Here is an 18,026-nt window from a genome sequence, read left to right as displayed (position 1 = left end):
TGCTTTAAGTCAATTGTCTTCCATTTCCACTGTTCTTCAATCTTTTTGGGTAGAATCAAATTTCCATGTGATATTTTTCTTCTGCCCAAAGAACTTCTTTTAATATTTCTTACAGTGAAGGTTTGTTGGTGGTGAATTCTCTCAGCTTTTGTTTGCTGAGAAAACACTCTGCCTTATTGCTTTAAAGATATTTTTGCTGGAGATAGAATCTAAGTTGATAAAGTCTCAGTACTTTGTATACTGTCTTCTGGCCTACGAGGATGGTTTCTGACCAAAACAGTCATTCTTGTGTTTGTTCCACTGTATGTAATGTGTCTTTTTTCCTCTGGTTGGTTTCAATATCTTTTTATCATTTGTTTTCAGCAATTTGATTATTATATACTGTGCTGCTTCTTCTACTTGAGGTATGCTAAATTTCCTGTTTCTGTCAGTTTATAGTTTTCAAATTTGGAAAGTCTTTCACCATTACTTCTTTAAACATTTTTTATGACACTCTCTCCCCACCATCTTTCCTTCTGGAATTCCAATTACATGTAAGACTCCTATCATCTCTCAGCTCACTGATGTCCTAATCATCCTTCTTTAGCCTTTTATTTGTGTTTCATTTTGGATGGTTTCTATTGCTATAGCTTCAGATTCACTAATTTTTTTTAATGCAGTGTTTAATATGCTGTTAATCTTATCCCATGTATTCTTCATTTCAGATATTACTTTTTTTTTCATCTCTAGAAGTTCAACTTGGGTCTTTTAAAAAATATCTTCCATTTCTCTCTTAATAATCTCCATTTGTCCTCTACCATCTTGAATGTATAGAGTATATTTATGATAGGTGTTTTAACATCTTTCTCTGCTAATTCAATCATCTTTGTCATTTCTGGGTCTGTTTCTAGCGATTGATTTTTTTTCCCCTTATTATGTGTTGTATTTGTCTCCATGTTTGCAGGCCTAATTCAATCATCTTTGTCATTTCTGGGTCTGTTTCTAGCGATTGATTTTTTTCCCCCTTATTATGTGTTGTATTTTTCGCCGTGTTTGCAGGCCTGGTCATTTTTGATTGGATGCTGGATAGTAGGAATTTTACACTGTTGGGTGCTGGAATTTGTTATATTCCTTTAAATATTGTCACACTTTGTTCTGTGATAGTTAAGTTACCTGAATCCAGTTTTAAGTTTTCAAGGCTTATTTTCAAGCTGTATGACAATGGATCCAGAGCAGCCTTTATAATTTGGCCCTAACTCTGAGGGATCTATTCAATGCCCTGTGACTTAAGGTCTCCACTCTGGCTGGTTGGAACATGAACTATTCTCAGCCCTGTGTTAGCTGTGAGGACTGCTGATTCCTACCTTCTGGTGGTTCTTTCCCCAGCCTCTGATACTTTCTTTCTGACATGCACACATCAGTACTCATCCAAAGACCTGAGTGGATCCCTCTGCAGATCTCTGGAGCTTTCTCTTTGTGCAGTAATCGCCCCTCCAGTATTCTGCCTTACAAAGCTTAGTTGTTTTGGTTTCCCTGAATTCACTCTTAACTGTCTCAACTCAGCAAGATTGCCAGGCACTGCCAATCCCTCTACCCCTCACCCCCAAATACACACATCATCCCAGTAAGCTGGGGACATCATCAGGGTCACTCTTCTCTAGGGGATCACTGCCCTGCATTGCCTGTTATCCATTGTCTGAAAACTTTTTGTTTCATATACTTTTTCTAGTTTTTTAGCTAAGTTGAAAAGGGTATACCTGGTTCCTTTTACTTCAGGCATGACCAGAAGCAGACATAAAATCCATATACTTATATGCCTATATTATTTCCATGTATTTCTAAATTTATCAGATGCCTTGCACCCTGTACCCTCTAAGCAGCAGAACCATCTGCCCATACAAAGACATACAAAGCCCAAAACAGTCCTCTCCTCAAGATCATTAACTCATCTTAAAATCAGAAGGGATTTCAGAAGTCATCTACTCCAAATTTGTTGTTGTTATGTGCCGTTAAGTTGGACCCGACTCATAGGGACCCCACTTTGGGTTTCCAAGGCAGTATCCTATGAAAGTAGATTGCCCAACCTTCCTTCCAAGGAATGGCTGGTGGGTTTAAACCACTAGCCTTCTGGTTAGCAGTCAAATGCCTTAGGCACTATGCTACCAGAGCTCCTATCTATTCCAATAACATATAATAAGTAATTTCTAGTATAAACTTCATTTTAAAATACTTCATGTGACTTTCAATCTATTTTACAATTAATTCCTCCTCTCTTTAACCCTATCCTCCTTCCCTTAATTAGATATTTCTATTAATAATTCATCTCCTGACTCAGTATAGAAAGCCCCATTTACAACAGCTCTGATATTATCAGTCTTTCAGCCTCCTTTTGTATTCTTCACAAGGCAGCCTATTCCTCCACTCCATTTTTGAAAAGTTCCATTTTCTTATGTTGAGGTAAAACACAATCTTGTCACTCATTAGTGCTTTGAAGCTATATGGAATTTAACTTTCATCCATTTATAATATAATTCATAAATATTTTTTTAAAGTCTCAAAAACTCACTGCTCAAAAACTCACTCTAACTCACCGCCATTGAGTCGGATCCAACTCATAGTGACTCCTCCTTGGGTTTCCGAGGCAGTATCACTATGGAAATAGATTGCCCAACCTTCCTTCTGAGGAGTGGCTGTGGGTTTGAACCACCATCCTTCTGGTTAGCAGTCAAATGCCTCAGGCACTATGCTACCAGAGCTCCCTTTTAAAGGCTATTGTATGAAAATGCACTATAGCCTACTCTTTTAGGAAAGAAACCAGAGAAAGGGTAGTCTGTACAGAAAATTACAGGACAACTTCTAGATTTTATTTTCCTTATACACTAAATCTTACTCCTTTCACCTCCTAAATCTTATTCCTTGTCTATAAAATGTTAAGAATAATGTGTTACTCATCTACCCTGGATAAAGCTTTTTTAAAAATCCTATAAAATTGACAGGATATTTAAAAAGAGGAGAATTGGTTATAAATAAGAATTTCTGTTTGAGGGAAGAATAACATTTAAGAAATGAGAAATTACTTTCCAAAGATTGAGAGCCACAATTGAGAAAGAGAATTAAGTATTTTTAAATGTGTACCAGTATTTATGGATACATACTATATTCCATCAGAGTGTTAGCTTCTCAAGGGCAATTAATTGTGAAAGCTTAAGAAGTGTGGTACTTTGAAAATGGTGCTTTTAAAAATAGTTATCATCATCATCATGAACATATGAAATGGCACCTGTTCGCAAGATTAACATTATTCTGAATCCAGCAGGCGTAAGCACTCCCTACAAAAATTATGAGTAGGTGTGACGTGGATAAAATAGACAAGGAATCTTTCCTTCCCCTTGTCTCCTCTAAATAATGTCATTTCCATTAACTTTGCTTGCTAAAAATCCAGTCTCTAATGGGCTCAGGGAATGGAAAATATGTCCTGATGAATGCTGCCTCTGTAAGAGATCTCAGAGGTAAATGCCACACCAAATAGCAAGAAGTCTGCTCATGTCCTACTCACTGCTGCCCCCTAGAAGATTTTACAAAATTTACAACAGTAAATTTCCAATTTTCAGTTGGAAAAACTGAACCCCTCCCCTCAATCAGTGACAGGCAGAAAAAAAAAATGGCAAGAAAACATAGATTACTGTCTCCAAATCAAACACACCTGATCACTGGATACTTTTATCTGTCCTTTATTTTCATTTTGCCCTTTGATTTGCTGAGAGTTCCCTTTTTCCTTCCCCTCCTATTATTTGATCCAATGTTCTAATGTTACATTTCTGAGCCCAAAGAACAAAAGTGGTTTCCCCTAAAGCAAGACTATAAAAATGTGCCTTCTCTACCGATCTTGGTCAAAGATATTATTTAGGGAGTGATGAGCTTTTGAAACTTTTATCTTATAAAAAGACTGATGACAAAGAGAATAGGGCTAGTGGCCCTAGAGAAAATCAACTTACTAGGACTGATCTATGGCTCCAAAGTTCTATATACCTGATCCTAAGACAGAATCCAATATAAGATTCTGAGATGGTATGGTATAACAAATAAGATACAATGCTTGGGTCTGAATACTGGTTCTGTTACTTATTAGCTGTGTGATCTTGCAAGTTTCTTAGTCTTTATATACCAGCTTTCCTCATCTATAAAATGGAGATGATAAAACTGTAGCTTATCATGCCTAACATGAAGTAAATATTCAGTAGTTGTTAGCCAATATTATTATTTGGAAGGTGTGCAAGAATAGGCAATTAGTATCTACAGTATCTAGTATTTACAACACTGAGTATCTGAAACTCCTCCACAGCTTTGAAGCTTGAGTATACCCACATCAGGCAGGGATACTCTTAGTGAGCCTAAGAAAGGAGGTACTTAAGTAAAGGAAAAGATGCCCACACCAGTTTTCTTCTTTTGCCATACAAATATTCTTTTGAAATAAAACAGGTTCCCACCAGTATAAGACTAGGAGAGATCAGTTTAAAGATTGTAGTGTAATTGGTATACTTAATAAGTGGAATTTAGAGTTGAGGGCCATACTTTTTTCCTCACTACATCAAATACTGAATAGTAATACAATTTTTTCAATGTCAGTTTTTTTTAAAAAATTATTAATGGAGACTATCTTAGAAAGCTTATGTCTCATAACTTAAGTAGCCTAGAACAAGCAGAGACAGAAAAAAACCCAAACCCAAACCCATGGCTGCAGATTTGATTCCAACTTATAGCTACCCTACATAACAGAGGAGAACTTCCCCACAGGGTTTCCAAAGCTGTAAACCTTTATGGAAGCAGACTGCCACATCTTCCTCCAATGGAGCAGCTGATGGGTTCAAACTGCCAGTCTTTCAATTAGCAGCTGAGTGCTACACCACTGCACCATGAGGGCTCCTCAGAGATAGAAAAGGAAGTAGAGATGGATTCCTATTTAAAAATCCCAAAGTATTTCTTCATGCCACAACATGCTCAGCTGAACTGAATGAAGGACAGATGCCTGGTTCTTTAAAGTATATAAAAATCACCTGAGATGTCTGTTAAAATTGCATCTCTCCCCACACTCCCTCATACTTATTCAAAATAGAGAGGTCTTTGAGAGGTGATTCTGAAGCAGATCATCTAAGAAGCACCTTTTGAGAAAGGGTGAACTAATGTCCTTCATTTAGTTTCCAAATAATGTTTACTTACTATTTGAATACAAAAAAAGGGCATAAGATTACCTCATCATTGAGCCAGTTTAGATGGTTTAGAGTTTGAATATCTTTGCGTGTAATAGTTAAGCGGAATGCTTCACTGAGAACTTCATCCTGATTCCCGTTACGAAATACATTCTTTATTTCTTTCTCCATTTCCTAGGGAACCAAAAAAGTGTCAAGAAATCAAAAATACATGGCTTCAGGCTGGATTTCTCACCAAGCCCTATACTATCCCCAGACTACATTACTGCTTATTTTACTTCTGACTAACATTTTGTTTCCTATTCCTTCTCAGTAAATCTCCCTGATTATTACCTTCCATCCCATGTTGGCCTCCATTCTTTTTTAGCACACATGGACGCTTGTTTCCTATTATTTCTAAAGTCTGAAATAACCTGCTGCTATTGATTTTTCTAAGCCCATGAGATGGGGTAATTATGTTTTATATCTCTGGTCCAAATGGCTTCCTGAGAAACAGAGCACATACTTTATTTCTCAAAAGACAGTAAAGGAGTAAAGATAGTATCTTTTTAGATACTATTTTCCTAGACTTTTTTTTTCCTAATGTGAAATATGGAATCTACCATAACTACAATAAATGTGTTACACTTACCAATTATATGACAGTTTTTCAGAGACATGTAGATTAAGGAACATACTGTTTTAAAATCTACAGATTTTTATGTATTTTCCAATTTTTCTATACTTGGCTTTTACTACTGAATAATTTTTAAAAAATTTTTTATTGTAATTTGCGTGGAAGTTTATCAAGCAAATTCATTTTCCATACAGCAGTTCATACACATTTTTGCAGTTCCTCACAATGTAACAGCTCTTTCCTACTTCTTTCCTACTTCCTCCCCGTAGTTACCTCTTCCCTGCATCCTTCCCTCCCATGCACTCCCACCCCCCAGCTGTCTCCTTGTGCATATAACGCCCTTCCTTCCATTCTCCCATGATACACTCCAAGTAGTATATCAACCTGATGTAAATGTTCACCCCATATGCCTGTCTATTATTTGGCTGGAAGCCACAGGAGTGAGTTCCATTCCAGACCTGAAGGGTAGCTGGGGCCACAGTCTCAGGGGTCTCACCAGGCTCCATCAGACCAGCAAACTTGCTTTTTTTTTAGATTTTGAATTTTGTTCCACATTGTTCTCCCACTCTACTCAGATCTCCTACACAGATTGAGTGGTTGACAGTGGTAGCCAGGCACCATCTACTACTTAACAATTTAAAAAATAATTTATTAATAGTAAGCCTGAACTTACCATCTGATGCCAAAGTACTGTACACATTCATTAAGTCAAAACGGACATGAAATGAAATGTAAACTTATTAACTGCTTTTTCACTGAAGTAGTTAAATCCAAAACCAAACCCACTGCCATCGAGTCAATTTTGACTCTTATTGACCCCCACAGGGTTTCCAAGGCTATAAATCTTTATGGAAGCAGACAGCCTCATCTTTCTCTTGCAGAGCAACTGGTGGGCTTGAACTGCCAATCTTTTGGTTAGCAGCCCAATGCCTTAACCATAGCACCATCAAAGCACCTAAAAGCCATCTTAATTCTTTTAAAAATATTCATTAATCCTTTAAAAATAAAGCCAAGATAGGTAATATAATACAAATGAAGGCAGGCACATGTAATAAAATTTAAGTATTACATGTTCTATCATTTTTAATGTTTTATCTGTCCAAAGCATTCTTTCTAAACACAACATTTGCTAGTGTGAGAATTTATGGTAGTAAATTACCTGTGTAATTTCAGGAAATTCATCTTCACTATCAGTTGATTTAGGATCCTTCTTTTCTGATTCTTGGGTGATCGTGACAGGGATCTCCTTTTCAAGAGGTACACGAAGATGCAGTTCTACTGCATCATGTACTGAATGTTCCTGCAATCTCTGAAAGTCAGAACTTCAGAATAAGTGGGATGAAAGAATCCACTATTTGTCTTATGTACACTAATACTGACTGGCTAGACAAAGAAATGACATCACTTATCATGCAATGCTATGCTATGATACAATCTTGCAATTACAACAGCTTTAATCCCAAATTCAAATAACTTTGCCAAAAAGTTTCAACTTGGATGTGCTATTTATAATTCTGTGCCAATTTTTTACCTGATTTTGAAGTTGCAATGCCAGTGCCTTCTGCTCCTCAATCTGACGCAATCTCTCCCTTGCTCGAGAATCGTAAACACTAGTTCTAGGGTATGAAAAGGATAGTGACACAAATGTAGACCATCCTCTTAGTATCAAGTACAACGCTGATGCACAGTGAACATTAAATACAAAACTCACAAACAGAAAGTCTAAAATCTTTACAGTAACTTATTCCTACATTTATATTTTAATACATTGGGTGAAACTGCCTGGTATTATTGAAATTATCCTACCATTTTTATTTAAATTATGAAAAATATCAGTTGGCCCTGGATGTGAACAGATAAATTTTGTGGATATTTATAACTGTATAGTCCTTTTCTGAACATCGTTCTAAGTGAAGCTTCATTCTGGAAATCCAAAAACGGTAACGAACCCCAAAGGAGAAAGTAATACAGGAGAAGATACCACTGAATTGTAATTCGAACATCACTGTATTTATGAGCCAAAAGAAGAAATATGAGTTTTCTGTTTGTTTTTTTAATTCAATAAAAATAGGAAGTTTGGATACCTAAAAGTGAATTCTTGAAACCTAGAGACTAAATGCTTTCGGTGATTTTGCAAACTCCAAAAATATAAACTATTCAATAAATTAATTTTACTAATATAAAAATAAGGATATCTGTTTTTCTTTTTACATATTAGTTAACTTTGAAATATTTTTCCAGTTCAATTTGGCTTCAACAATTGTCATTTAATAGATTTAAAAAGTTAAAGATTCAATAAATCTGAGCATATAAATGTCACCAAAAGAATTTAAAAAAACCCAACAACTTAAAAGTATAAATAGATAATTCTTAATGACTAAAAATAAGCAGGGTGATGATTAACTGTTTGATTTCTTCTAATTGAAAATGAAGTGATTAAGAAGGAAAAATGATACCAAAACCAAGTAACTTACAATTCTTTGATCCACAGCTCTGCCTGGAAAAAGGTAGGACTATTGGTGTTAAAAGAAAAAAATGTGACAAATGAGCAGGTGGTTTATGAGAAAACACAAATATCTTCACCAACAAAGCCAATCATTTAAACTGCTTATAAGAATTTTTCACAAGTATGAAATAAGTAAAAAAAAAAAAAAAAACCCAAACCCACTGTCACCGGGTCGATCCCGACTCATAGCAACCCCCACTGGGTTTCCGAGGTGGTAAATCTTTACAGAAGTAGATTGCCCAGGCTTGTTTCCACAAAGTGGCTGGTGGGTTTGAACCACCAACCTACCAACCTTCTGGTTAGCAGTCAGATAGATGCCTTAGTTACTGTGCTATCAGAGCTCCTTTATAATAAATATAGGAGCTCCTTAAATTACATAAAATAATTGTAACTGGGACCTAAAGGAACACAAATGAGTCATTTGCATGCATATTAGTTAAAAAGATGACCTAAGGTTCAGCACAGAAATTAAGTTTAGCAAAGCTCCCTGCTTGCATGAGACAAACTTGTGAAAGAGCATATCACTTATCAAAAAAATATATTAAACTGTAACTTTACTCTTCTGAAATGGTTCAGACTGACAGATTTATTAAAGAGTAAATAAAATCTTACAGGTTCTTCAACAATTTCTTATCAGTCTACTTGATTCAAAATGTACTGACCCAATCATAGCAGATACAGAAAAACCCTATCCACAAAATGAAAACCTATTATCACTGAGTCAATTCCAACTCATAACGACCCTTTAGGGCAAGTATAGGACAGAGCAGAACTGCTTCATAGGGTTTCCAAGGCTGTAAACTTTATGGAAGCAGATCAGCAGGTCTTTTCTCCCACACAGCAGCTGGTGGGTTTGAACTGTCAACCTTCTGGCTAGCAGGGGCACATTTAACACTGCACTACCAGGGCTGCTTACCCACAGAACAGTCCATACCAAATGGTTAATGAGTGAGTGAACCAAAGCAGAAGATCAACAAAATATGATGAGAGGCCAATTCTATTCCATATGGCTCCTGCTGACAATCCAAGTGAATAATGCTTAGCAGAGTCCCAGGCATGTTAATTGTTGTAGTGCTTCTTGCTCTTATCAAACTTCCTCATCTCCCTACAACCCCTAACTGAGGGGTCTCTCATAGAAACAAATAGAAAAGTAAACACTTTTCCAAAGAAAACTCCTATATATATACATAAAAGAAGCAGATAGAGCATCAAAGCAGGAGTTAAGAGACCTGTGATGGTTATGTTTATATGTCAGCTTGGCTAGGCCTGGTTGAGTGGCTGAGCAGCTGGATGTAGTATTCCCCACGATGAGACTGGTAATCAACTCCATGGTGGAATCTACTGGGAGCAGCTGAGTAGCTGCCTTTGGGTATGTGGTCTGCTTTCTGTATATAAGGAGAAGCTTTGAGAATGGTCTCTAGCCTTTGGCACGCTTGGACCCTGCATGTAGTTGTGTCATTGCTCAGCAGCCTGCTATGTTCTGCCGACCTTGGGACTTACAGTGGACTTAAGTTAATGGCCTGCTGTGTGCATTGGTAACATCAGGACTGTGCCTTTTGACTTGTCAACCTTGGGGCTTCTCAGCCTCAGCAGCCAGCAGCTGTCTGAGTGAAGAAATGCCTCTAGCTCCAGTGGTCTGGAGCAGGAGGCAGAGCTGGACCCCAAGGTTGAGGGGCTTTCACCCAGCCCCTAGAGCTTGGCACTTTGAACTTGGACTTAAAGCCTCCAAATTGTAAGAATAAACTCCTGTTCGTTAAGGCCATCCCATTTGTGGTATATTTCTTGTCAGAGCGGCACTATGTAACCAGAACAAGACCTGAATCTTCTGGAGCTGTCCCTGTTAGTTCTGTGGTCTTGAACAAGTCACTTCACTTCTATGGGCCCTAGTTTCCAGATCTATAAAACAGTGATTACAGTCCCTTTCGATCTGTCCTATAAGGTTAGAAACAAGGGCTAAGAGAGCAACCCTTGCTCCTTAGCATAACTTTTGAATATTAGTGTTCCCAGTAACTCTTAGGCTAGGACTTGACAACGAAAATGTTGTTCTATTGCCTTTCCACTCTCGGTGAGGTTAAAGGGAGGAGAACACATGAGGTGGCTTATCCCCTTGCCACAGTGGACAATTCATGTAACAGCCAAGATCGAAAGCCAGAGATGTAGTACTATGAAGATTATTTAGAATATGATACTAAAAACAAATAAAACATGAGAGCACACTTATCATATAATATAAAGTGACAAGAATCATCCAGAATTTCACAGTAACAGATCATGTTACTCAAGTTTGCCTGCTTCCCTTATTAGAATATAAGCTTGATGAGGATAAGGGTTTTTGTCTTTTTTTGTTTATTGCTATTTTCTTCGCACACAGAATAGTACCTGGCAAGTAAGAGGCATTCAATATTTGTTGACTAGAGGAATAATGCAGGTGTAAGCACTTCTCTTCAATTAATCAATGTATCCATTGGCTGAGGAAAGCAAAATGCAGGAGAATTTGCTTTCCAAACAGACTATACATTATATCTCATATATCTGAGGGATACAGTAAGAATAACTATTTATTTAGCATCCACTTAGTGCTCTCCATGTAAAATTCTATTTTACAATTAGCTAAACCTTTTGACAATCTCCCTATTATTTAAATTTCAATATAATATATAACAAAGAATTATTACTCATACTATACAGAAATGGAAACTGAGGTTCAAAGGAGAATTTGTCTTGGAAGAGCCATGATTGGACCATGTTTGTCCAATTCCAAAGACCCATGCTCTACTACTATACAGTGTCTTTCAACAGACGAAGGCATTAACCCAAGAGGATGAAATAAATACTGGGCTATTCAACAGAGCATTTCGTGTTCTCCAGGAAATTCATTCATTTAACAAAGATTTAATTAATAAGAACCCATCACATGTCTGGCACTATGATCAGCACTGGATGATAAGTGTAATAATATTAGTAATAAGCAAAGTACAGAGATAGAAGTACTTCTGGATGGAAGAACTAATGTTATCTGGAGAAGTCAGAAAGCTTCTAAGACAAAATAATGCCTGCATCAGATTGTGAAAAGCAAAATAAGGGTTTATCAAGTGGACAAGGAGAGAAGTGGAATTCCAGGCAGATGGATTAGAATGTATAAAGGCACAGAGGCATAAAACAGCATGGTATATTTTGGGAAATAAAGGCACGTCTTCTTTGCTGGAACTTAATTGTGAGGCAGTAGTGGGAGTTTAAGACTTGAGAGCCGATCAACCAAGCTGTGGGAAAGCAGGCTTCAACTTCAACAAACAGCTTTTACTCAATCAGCCATCCCAAAAGAGTTTTTCTCCTTCCACCTCATTCTTAGTCATCACTTGGAGAAATCCTCCATAAAGGAAACGGAGACTTCAAAAAGAATCATTAAGGAAATGAGAGCATTCTTCACCCGAGATCAACTTCTTCCCAGAAAGCACATCTACTTTTGTGTACCACATGCTTTATCTAAGTGATCGTCACAACAATTCAGTGGTAAACTATTAATACCAGCACTTTATAAAGAACTGAGGTTCTTTACTGGAAAAGTCAAAATCTGAATCCAGGGCTGACTCCAAAAAATACAGAAATAATAGAGAACCCAAACTACAAAGTCTCCGTGAGAACTATAACAAATAGAGATTAAAAAAAAAAAAAAAAAATCTAGAGTTCAAAAAAAAAATCTCGAGTTTAGAACATGTATAGGAGCTACAAAGAAATAGGAGAACTGAGATAAAAAAAAGAACATGCTATTATCCCTAAGCTTCTGAATGGAAAGCAGGTATTATCAACTGAATTGCCAAGGCCATATATGGCAAAGACGTAACAATACAATACAATACAATACATAACCTACTGAATTACAAAGAAAAAAAGTACTTGATATCTAGAAGATCTCATATGAATTGAGACTTAAAGAATAAGGAGACCACTGTCAGATAGACAAGCTAACATGAGGAGGACACTCCAGTCAGAATGAACACTGAATCTGAAGGCAAGAAAGTTCATATCATACTTACAGAACTGAAAATATCCCAGCATAAAAAACACACAAAAGAGTCTTATATTTCCAAATGGTACTCTTCTTCACCTCTACCATGTCTCTCTGCTCAAATTTCATCTTATCAGAGACTTGCTCCCTCACCCTAGTCTTTTTGCTCTCTTTTTCTTATCACTATTTATCACTACCTGGAATATGTTTATTTGTTCATTATTTGTCCCTATCCCTCCCTTCAACTAGAAGCTCCTTGAGAACTTGCATTTTGTTCACAGCTGTTATTCCCAGTGTCTACTAGTATTTGGCACACAGTAAGCTCTCAATAAATATTTGTTAAAGGAAAGAATGTATAATAGGAAATGAGACTTGTTGAAGTTCTCTGTATACCACACTAAGGAGTTTAGACTTGATTCTGTCTGATAAGGTGCCCTTGAAAGAGTTCAATGAAAATGCATTTTAGAAAGATCACTCTGGCTGCAGCATGGGACATGGACCAAAGAACAAGGAAGAGAATGGATTGAGAATATGGTAAAAGATGGAATGAAGGACAAAATGAAGGCTGGGGGAAGAAAGATCAATTAGAAAGTCATCAAAATAATTCAGACAACACATGATAAATATCTGAATTGAGGCAGTTTTACCTTTTATATTAACTCTTAGTGGTTGTAAAGAAATTGTAACTAAAGAGAGGGAAAACAATAGTGTTAAGAATGACCTTTTTCCAAAGTTTACCTGGGAGCTGGAGTCTGGGAATCTTTCACTTTGAGTAAAATGACAGAGTCTGATCCTAAACAAAGAAACAAGGGCATTTCATTATTAATAAAATTCCATAGTTATACTTTCTAGATATCTATAATTCAAGCTCCCATACTTCATTATATTCTATTTCCACAAAAATAACATAGCATAAAGACAAAGGTAAGATGGAAGAGAAAGGAGGCAGGTCCATTTTCACTGAGACCAGAAACAGGTCTTAGTGAAGAGCATGCCTTCACAAATAAGACAGTCACTTTGAAATACAAGCAGAGTTGTCCTTCAGCATCTACTCCTGGGCTATGCTTGCTCCCTGTGTTTCCTCCTTCTGTTCCTGGGGAACAAGAACATGCCAAGATTTCTTAAAAAGCTTTAGTTCATGAACTACCATGAAACTGAATAAGGTCTTAGAAAGAGAGAGGAAGGGAGAAAGAGAGAAAGACAGAGAGGAAGAGAAATACAACTATAGGAGAAGCAGCAGTCTGAAAAGAATAATCTTAACATCCTATCATTACTTTCTGCATTGAATATTTCTCAGAAACAGGAACTACGTCCTTCCAAAGTGCTCGATTACAACCTCATTTAGAGTACACTTATATGTTACAAGAAAGTAATTAACCATGTAATCTACTATCTGTTCCAGTTTGGCTGTACCTAAGCATCAAACAAGACATGTTTCTGAGGTCAAAAGGTTTCTTTCTGTTTGAAATGGCAGTTCTCAATCATCTAACAAGATTTCACACAAGTTTTCATGAATATGTGTAGCTTTATAATGATTTGTAACCATTTATAACCAAAAACTTAAATGCCCAAATGAGAATGTTCAGGAAGTGTAGAATGGATTTTTTTTAAAAAATCAGACAAGCCAAAGGAGGAGGATAGACCCTCAAACTGGCATTCTCCCTCTCAAAAGATCCCTAAACTCTAACCATTTAATCTAAAACTTGTACTTAATTACATACCTAATATCTACTACACATATACACATAATACATACCTATAAAAGGGGGAAAACTAAGGAAACAAAAAACCTATCACAGCAAAACTTTAATTTACTGGATTGCTTCTAAGAAAATGAAAGACAGTTACCTGGAAGCTGTTTCTAAAACTTCTCCACAACCATTCTAAAATGTATAATAAATCTTCTATACAGATTTAGTACATTTATGTAATAAATACTTACACTTCAAAGCTTATTTGAAATTTCAAATCTCCTAGAACTTGAGACTACCTAATTTTTATTGTAAAGTACTAGAAACAGAGAAAGTGCTAACTAACTGGACTGAATGTACTGACTCTAGACTCTGCACAGGAAGTGAACCTTTTAAATAAAATGTTCTATCAAATCATTTGCCTCACCATGTAAGAAAAAAAGTATGTTATTTGTATATTTAGTTTATTAATGGCCTGGTTACCTAAATTATAACTATCTAAGTTATCTTATACTTTAATTGAGTTATATATGTATAACAATTTTGCCTGTAATTAACATAGATTCAATAAACAGGCTGTAAATCTTTACAGAAGTAGATCGTCCCATCTTCCTTCCGTGGAGCAGCTGGTGGGTTTGAACTGCTGACCTTCAGGTTATCCATTATCCACTATGCCACCAGAGCTCCAATTGGCAATGAGGATTAAAATACATTTTTATGGTACCATTTTTACCTTCAGATTGTGTATTCGAAGCTGGTAAGGTATCTGGCTGATGTGGAACAGAGTGGTGATGGTGTGGTTGATGGAGAGGATCTGAATCTTTCGGTCCAAGTGCAACAACTTCTGGTGTATAAGATAATAAGGGGTATACACTGTGGGATAGTTGTTCCTGGGTAGTTAAAATACTGGCTGATCCAGACGATGAAGTATCTGAGCCAATGATCTGAGTGGCACAAGAATTTCCATTTTTAAACAGTGGATCTTTCAAAGTATTCTTACTGGAACTAAGACACCGAGACCTAGCAAGAGAAGAACATAGCTTCAATATCAAATAACAAATTGTAGAATTTATTCAATTAAAATATATTTCTGTGACTCACAGGTGTAAAGGAAAATGTGTAGTGGGTTTGGCTACTGAAAACGGTTTCCCTGTGACCATCTGTAGCAGCTGTCTGTAAATTTCTCTTTCTTCTTCTTGAACTGTCTATAAAAGAAACAACAAACATACAAGCATATCCAATGAGGCAAGAATTTACCAAACTACCATCTCGGCTTCTAGAAGCTCTGTCAAAGCTCAGGCAAAGTACTGAAGAAAAATTAAGAATTATGGCACACAGAGGATGTTCTAGAAATTTACAAAGTATATGTAACCAAAACCAAACCCACTACCATCAAGTTGACTCCAACTCAAACCCTCATTGGGTTTCTGAGGCAGTAAATCTTTATGGAAGTAGATTGCCCTATCTTGCTTCCACAGAGTGGCTGGTGGGTTTGAACCACCAACCTTCTGGTTAGCAGTCAGATGCCTTAGTCACTGTGCTACCAGAGCTCTTTACAAAGTATATATAAGAGGAGCTGAGTAACATAAATTATGGAGATATAGGTAAATAATAGTGCAGAGGAGCTATACAATATGAAACCAGAAGGCCAGTAGACAATCACCTTTTTTTTAGTAGTTTTTTTCCTGTTAATTAAAGTATTTAATTTACTCTATTTATTTATTTTTCAGTGTTCCCTCCCCTCCCCTCTCACCTCTGGTAACCAACAAAGAAAGTTTCCTTCCATATATAAACCTTTCCTTCTCTTTTTACAATAATGAACTAATACAGTATTTGTCCTTCTGTGATTGACTTATTTCACTAAGCATAATGTCCTCCAAGTTCATCCAACATTATGTGGTGTTTGTAGATTCTACACTATCCTTTAGTGCTGCATACTATTCTATTGTGTGTATATACCATGGTTTTCTTCTGCTGATGGGCATGTAGGTTGATTCCATCTTTTTGCTATTGTAAACAGGACTACGATGAACATACATGGGCATGTATCTGTTCTTGTCTTGGCTCTCACTTCTTCAGGATATATACCAAGTACTGGGATTGCTAGGTCAAATGGTATTTCTAACTCCAGCTTTTTAAGGAATCACCATACTGCTTTCCACAGTGGTTGTATCATTTTACAGTCCCACCAGTGGTGTATGACAGTCTAAATCTCTCCACATCCTTGCCAGCATTTGTTACTTTCTTTCTTATTCAACATTGCCCTTAGTGCTGGGGCCAGATGGTACCTCATTTTCTGATTTGCATCTTTCTAATGTCTAATAGGGAGCTCTGGTAGCATAGTGGCTAAAGCACTTGACTGCTAACCAGAAGGCTGGCGGTTCAAACCCACCAGCCACTCCTCGGAAGATGGGGCAATCTACTTCCGTAGTGATACTGCCTCAGAAACCCAAGGAGGGGTCGCTATGAGTCAGGTCCGACTCGACGGCACATAACAACAACAACAACAACAACAATGGCTAATAATCGTTAACATTTCTTCATGTGTTTGTTGCCCACCTGAATATCCTCTTTGGTGAAGTGTCTATTAATGTCTTCTGCCCATTTTTAAATTGGATTGTCTTTTTGTTGTTGAGGTGTTGGAGTTTTCTATAAATTTCAGAGATAAGTTCCTTGTCAGATGTATCACTGTTGAATATTTTTTCCTAAGCTGTAGGTTCTCTCTTGGAGAAGTCTTTGGAAGCACATAAAAATTTAATTTTTAGAAGGTCCCATTCATTTAGTTTATCTTCTGCTGTTGGTGCATTTTGGGGTATGCTTGACAGTCTATTTATGCCCTAAATTAGGGCCCCTAAATTTGTCCCTATTTTTTCCTTGAGAAACTTTACAGTTTCAGGTTTCACATTCAAGTCTTTGTTCCATATCTGGAGTTAGTTTTTGTGTATGGTGTGAGGTACTCTTGTTTCATTTTTCTGCAAATGGATATCCAGTTTTGCCTGCACCATTTGTTAAAGAGACAATCTCTTCCCCATTAAATGGATTTCAGCCCTTTGTCAAAAATCAGCTAACCATAAGTTGATGGATCTATTTCTGGGTTGTCAATTTTACTCTACTGGTCTATGTGTCAGTCATTGTACCAATACGAGGCTGTTTTGACTACTGTGGTTGTACAGTTGGTTTCCAGATCCGGCAGTTGAGACCTCCTACTTTATTGTTCTTTTTCAGTAGTGCTTTGCTTATCCGAGGTCTCTTTCTTTTCCATATAAAAATAGTGATTGATTTTTCCATGTCCTTAAAGAATGTTAATGGGATCTGGATTGGGATTGCATTGAATATATAGATTGCTTTGAGTAGTTCAGAGGAGCTCCAGTGGTGTAGTGCCTAAGGCATTTGACTGCTAACCAGAAGGCAGCCACCCCTTGAGGAACTCTGGTAGCATGGTGCCTAAGGCACTTGACTGCTAACCAGAAGCACTCCTCGAAAAGAAGGTTGGGCAATCTATTTCCATAGCGATACCACTTCAGAAACCCAAGGAGGGGTCGCTATGAGTTGGATCTGACTCAACAGCACATAACAACAACAACAGCCACTCCTTGGAATGAAGGTTGGGCAATCTACTTCCGTAGTGATACTGCCTCGGAAACCCAAGGAGGGGTCAATATAATTCACTATAACTTGGGTCCGACTCGATGGCAGTGAGTTTTGAGTTGGGCAGTTCACAATGTTCAATCTTGAATCTTCCTATCCATAAGCAAGGTATGTTCTTCCATTTATGTAAATATCTTATGGTTTCTTGAAGTAGTGCTTTTTTTTTTTTGTCATTTAATTTTTTTTTTTTATTGTGATTTGGGTGAAGATTTACAGAGCAAATTCACTTTCCATACAGCAATTCACATATACTTTATCTCATGTCATTGACCACAGTTTACGACAATGCAACAGCTCCCCTCCCACTTCCTCCCCATAGTTACCTCTTCCCAGTGTCCATTCCTCCATACACTCCTGCCCCCTGAGCTGTCTC

At 37.1% G+C, this 18,026-nt stretch overlaps 1 protein-coding gene across 1 annotated transcript in view; it reads right to left on the bottom strand.

Moving 5' to 3' along the window:
* The window catches only part of SENP1 (SUMO specific peptidase 1), a 67,517-nt gene that overhangs the window by 14,603 nt on the left and 34,888 nt on the right, over positions 1-18,026 (bottom strand). Inside the window, exons 10-16 of the mRNA XM_042780556.1 lie at positions 15,107-15,210; positions 14,739-15,025; positions 13,053-13,107; positions 8,277-8,315; positions 7,334-7,418; positions 6,962-7,111; positions 5,229-5,360 (exon numbers count right to left, since the gene is read on the bottom strand). Coding sequence (XP_042636490.1) covers positions 5,229-5,360; positions 6,962-7,111; positions 7,334-7,418; positions 8,277-8,315; positions 13,053-13,107; positions 14,739-15,025; positions 15,107-15,210 — 852 coding nt within the window. The remainder of the gene's footprint in view (positions 1-5,228; positions 5,361-6,961; positions 7,112-7,333; positions 7,419-8,276; positions 8,316-13,052; positions 13,108-14,738; positions 15,026-15,106; positions 15,211-18,026) is intronic.

The sequence above is a fragment of the Orycteropus afer genome, unplaced genomic scaffold (genome assembly GCF_000298275.1).
Source record: "Orycteropus afer afer isolate SDZICR_OR568_19922 unplaced genomic scaffold, OryAfe1.0 scaffold00045, whole genome shotgun sequence".
In the NCBI taxonomy this organism is placed as follows: domain Eukaryota; kingdom Metazoa; phylum Chordata; class Mammalia; order Tubulidentata; family Orycteropodidae; genus Orycteropus; species Orycteropus afer.
Note: the sequence above shows the minus strand (reverse complement) of the source record. Positions and strands in the feature narration are given on the sequence as shown.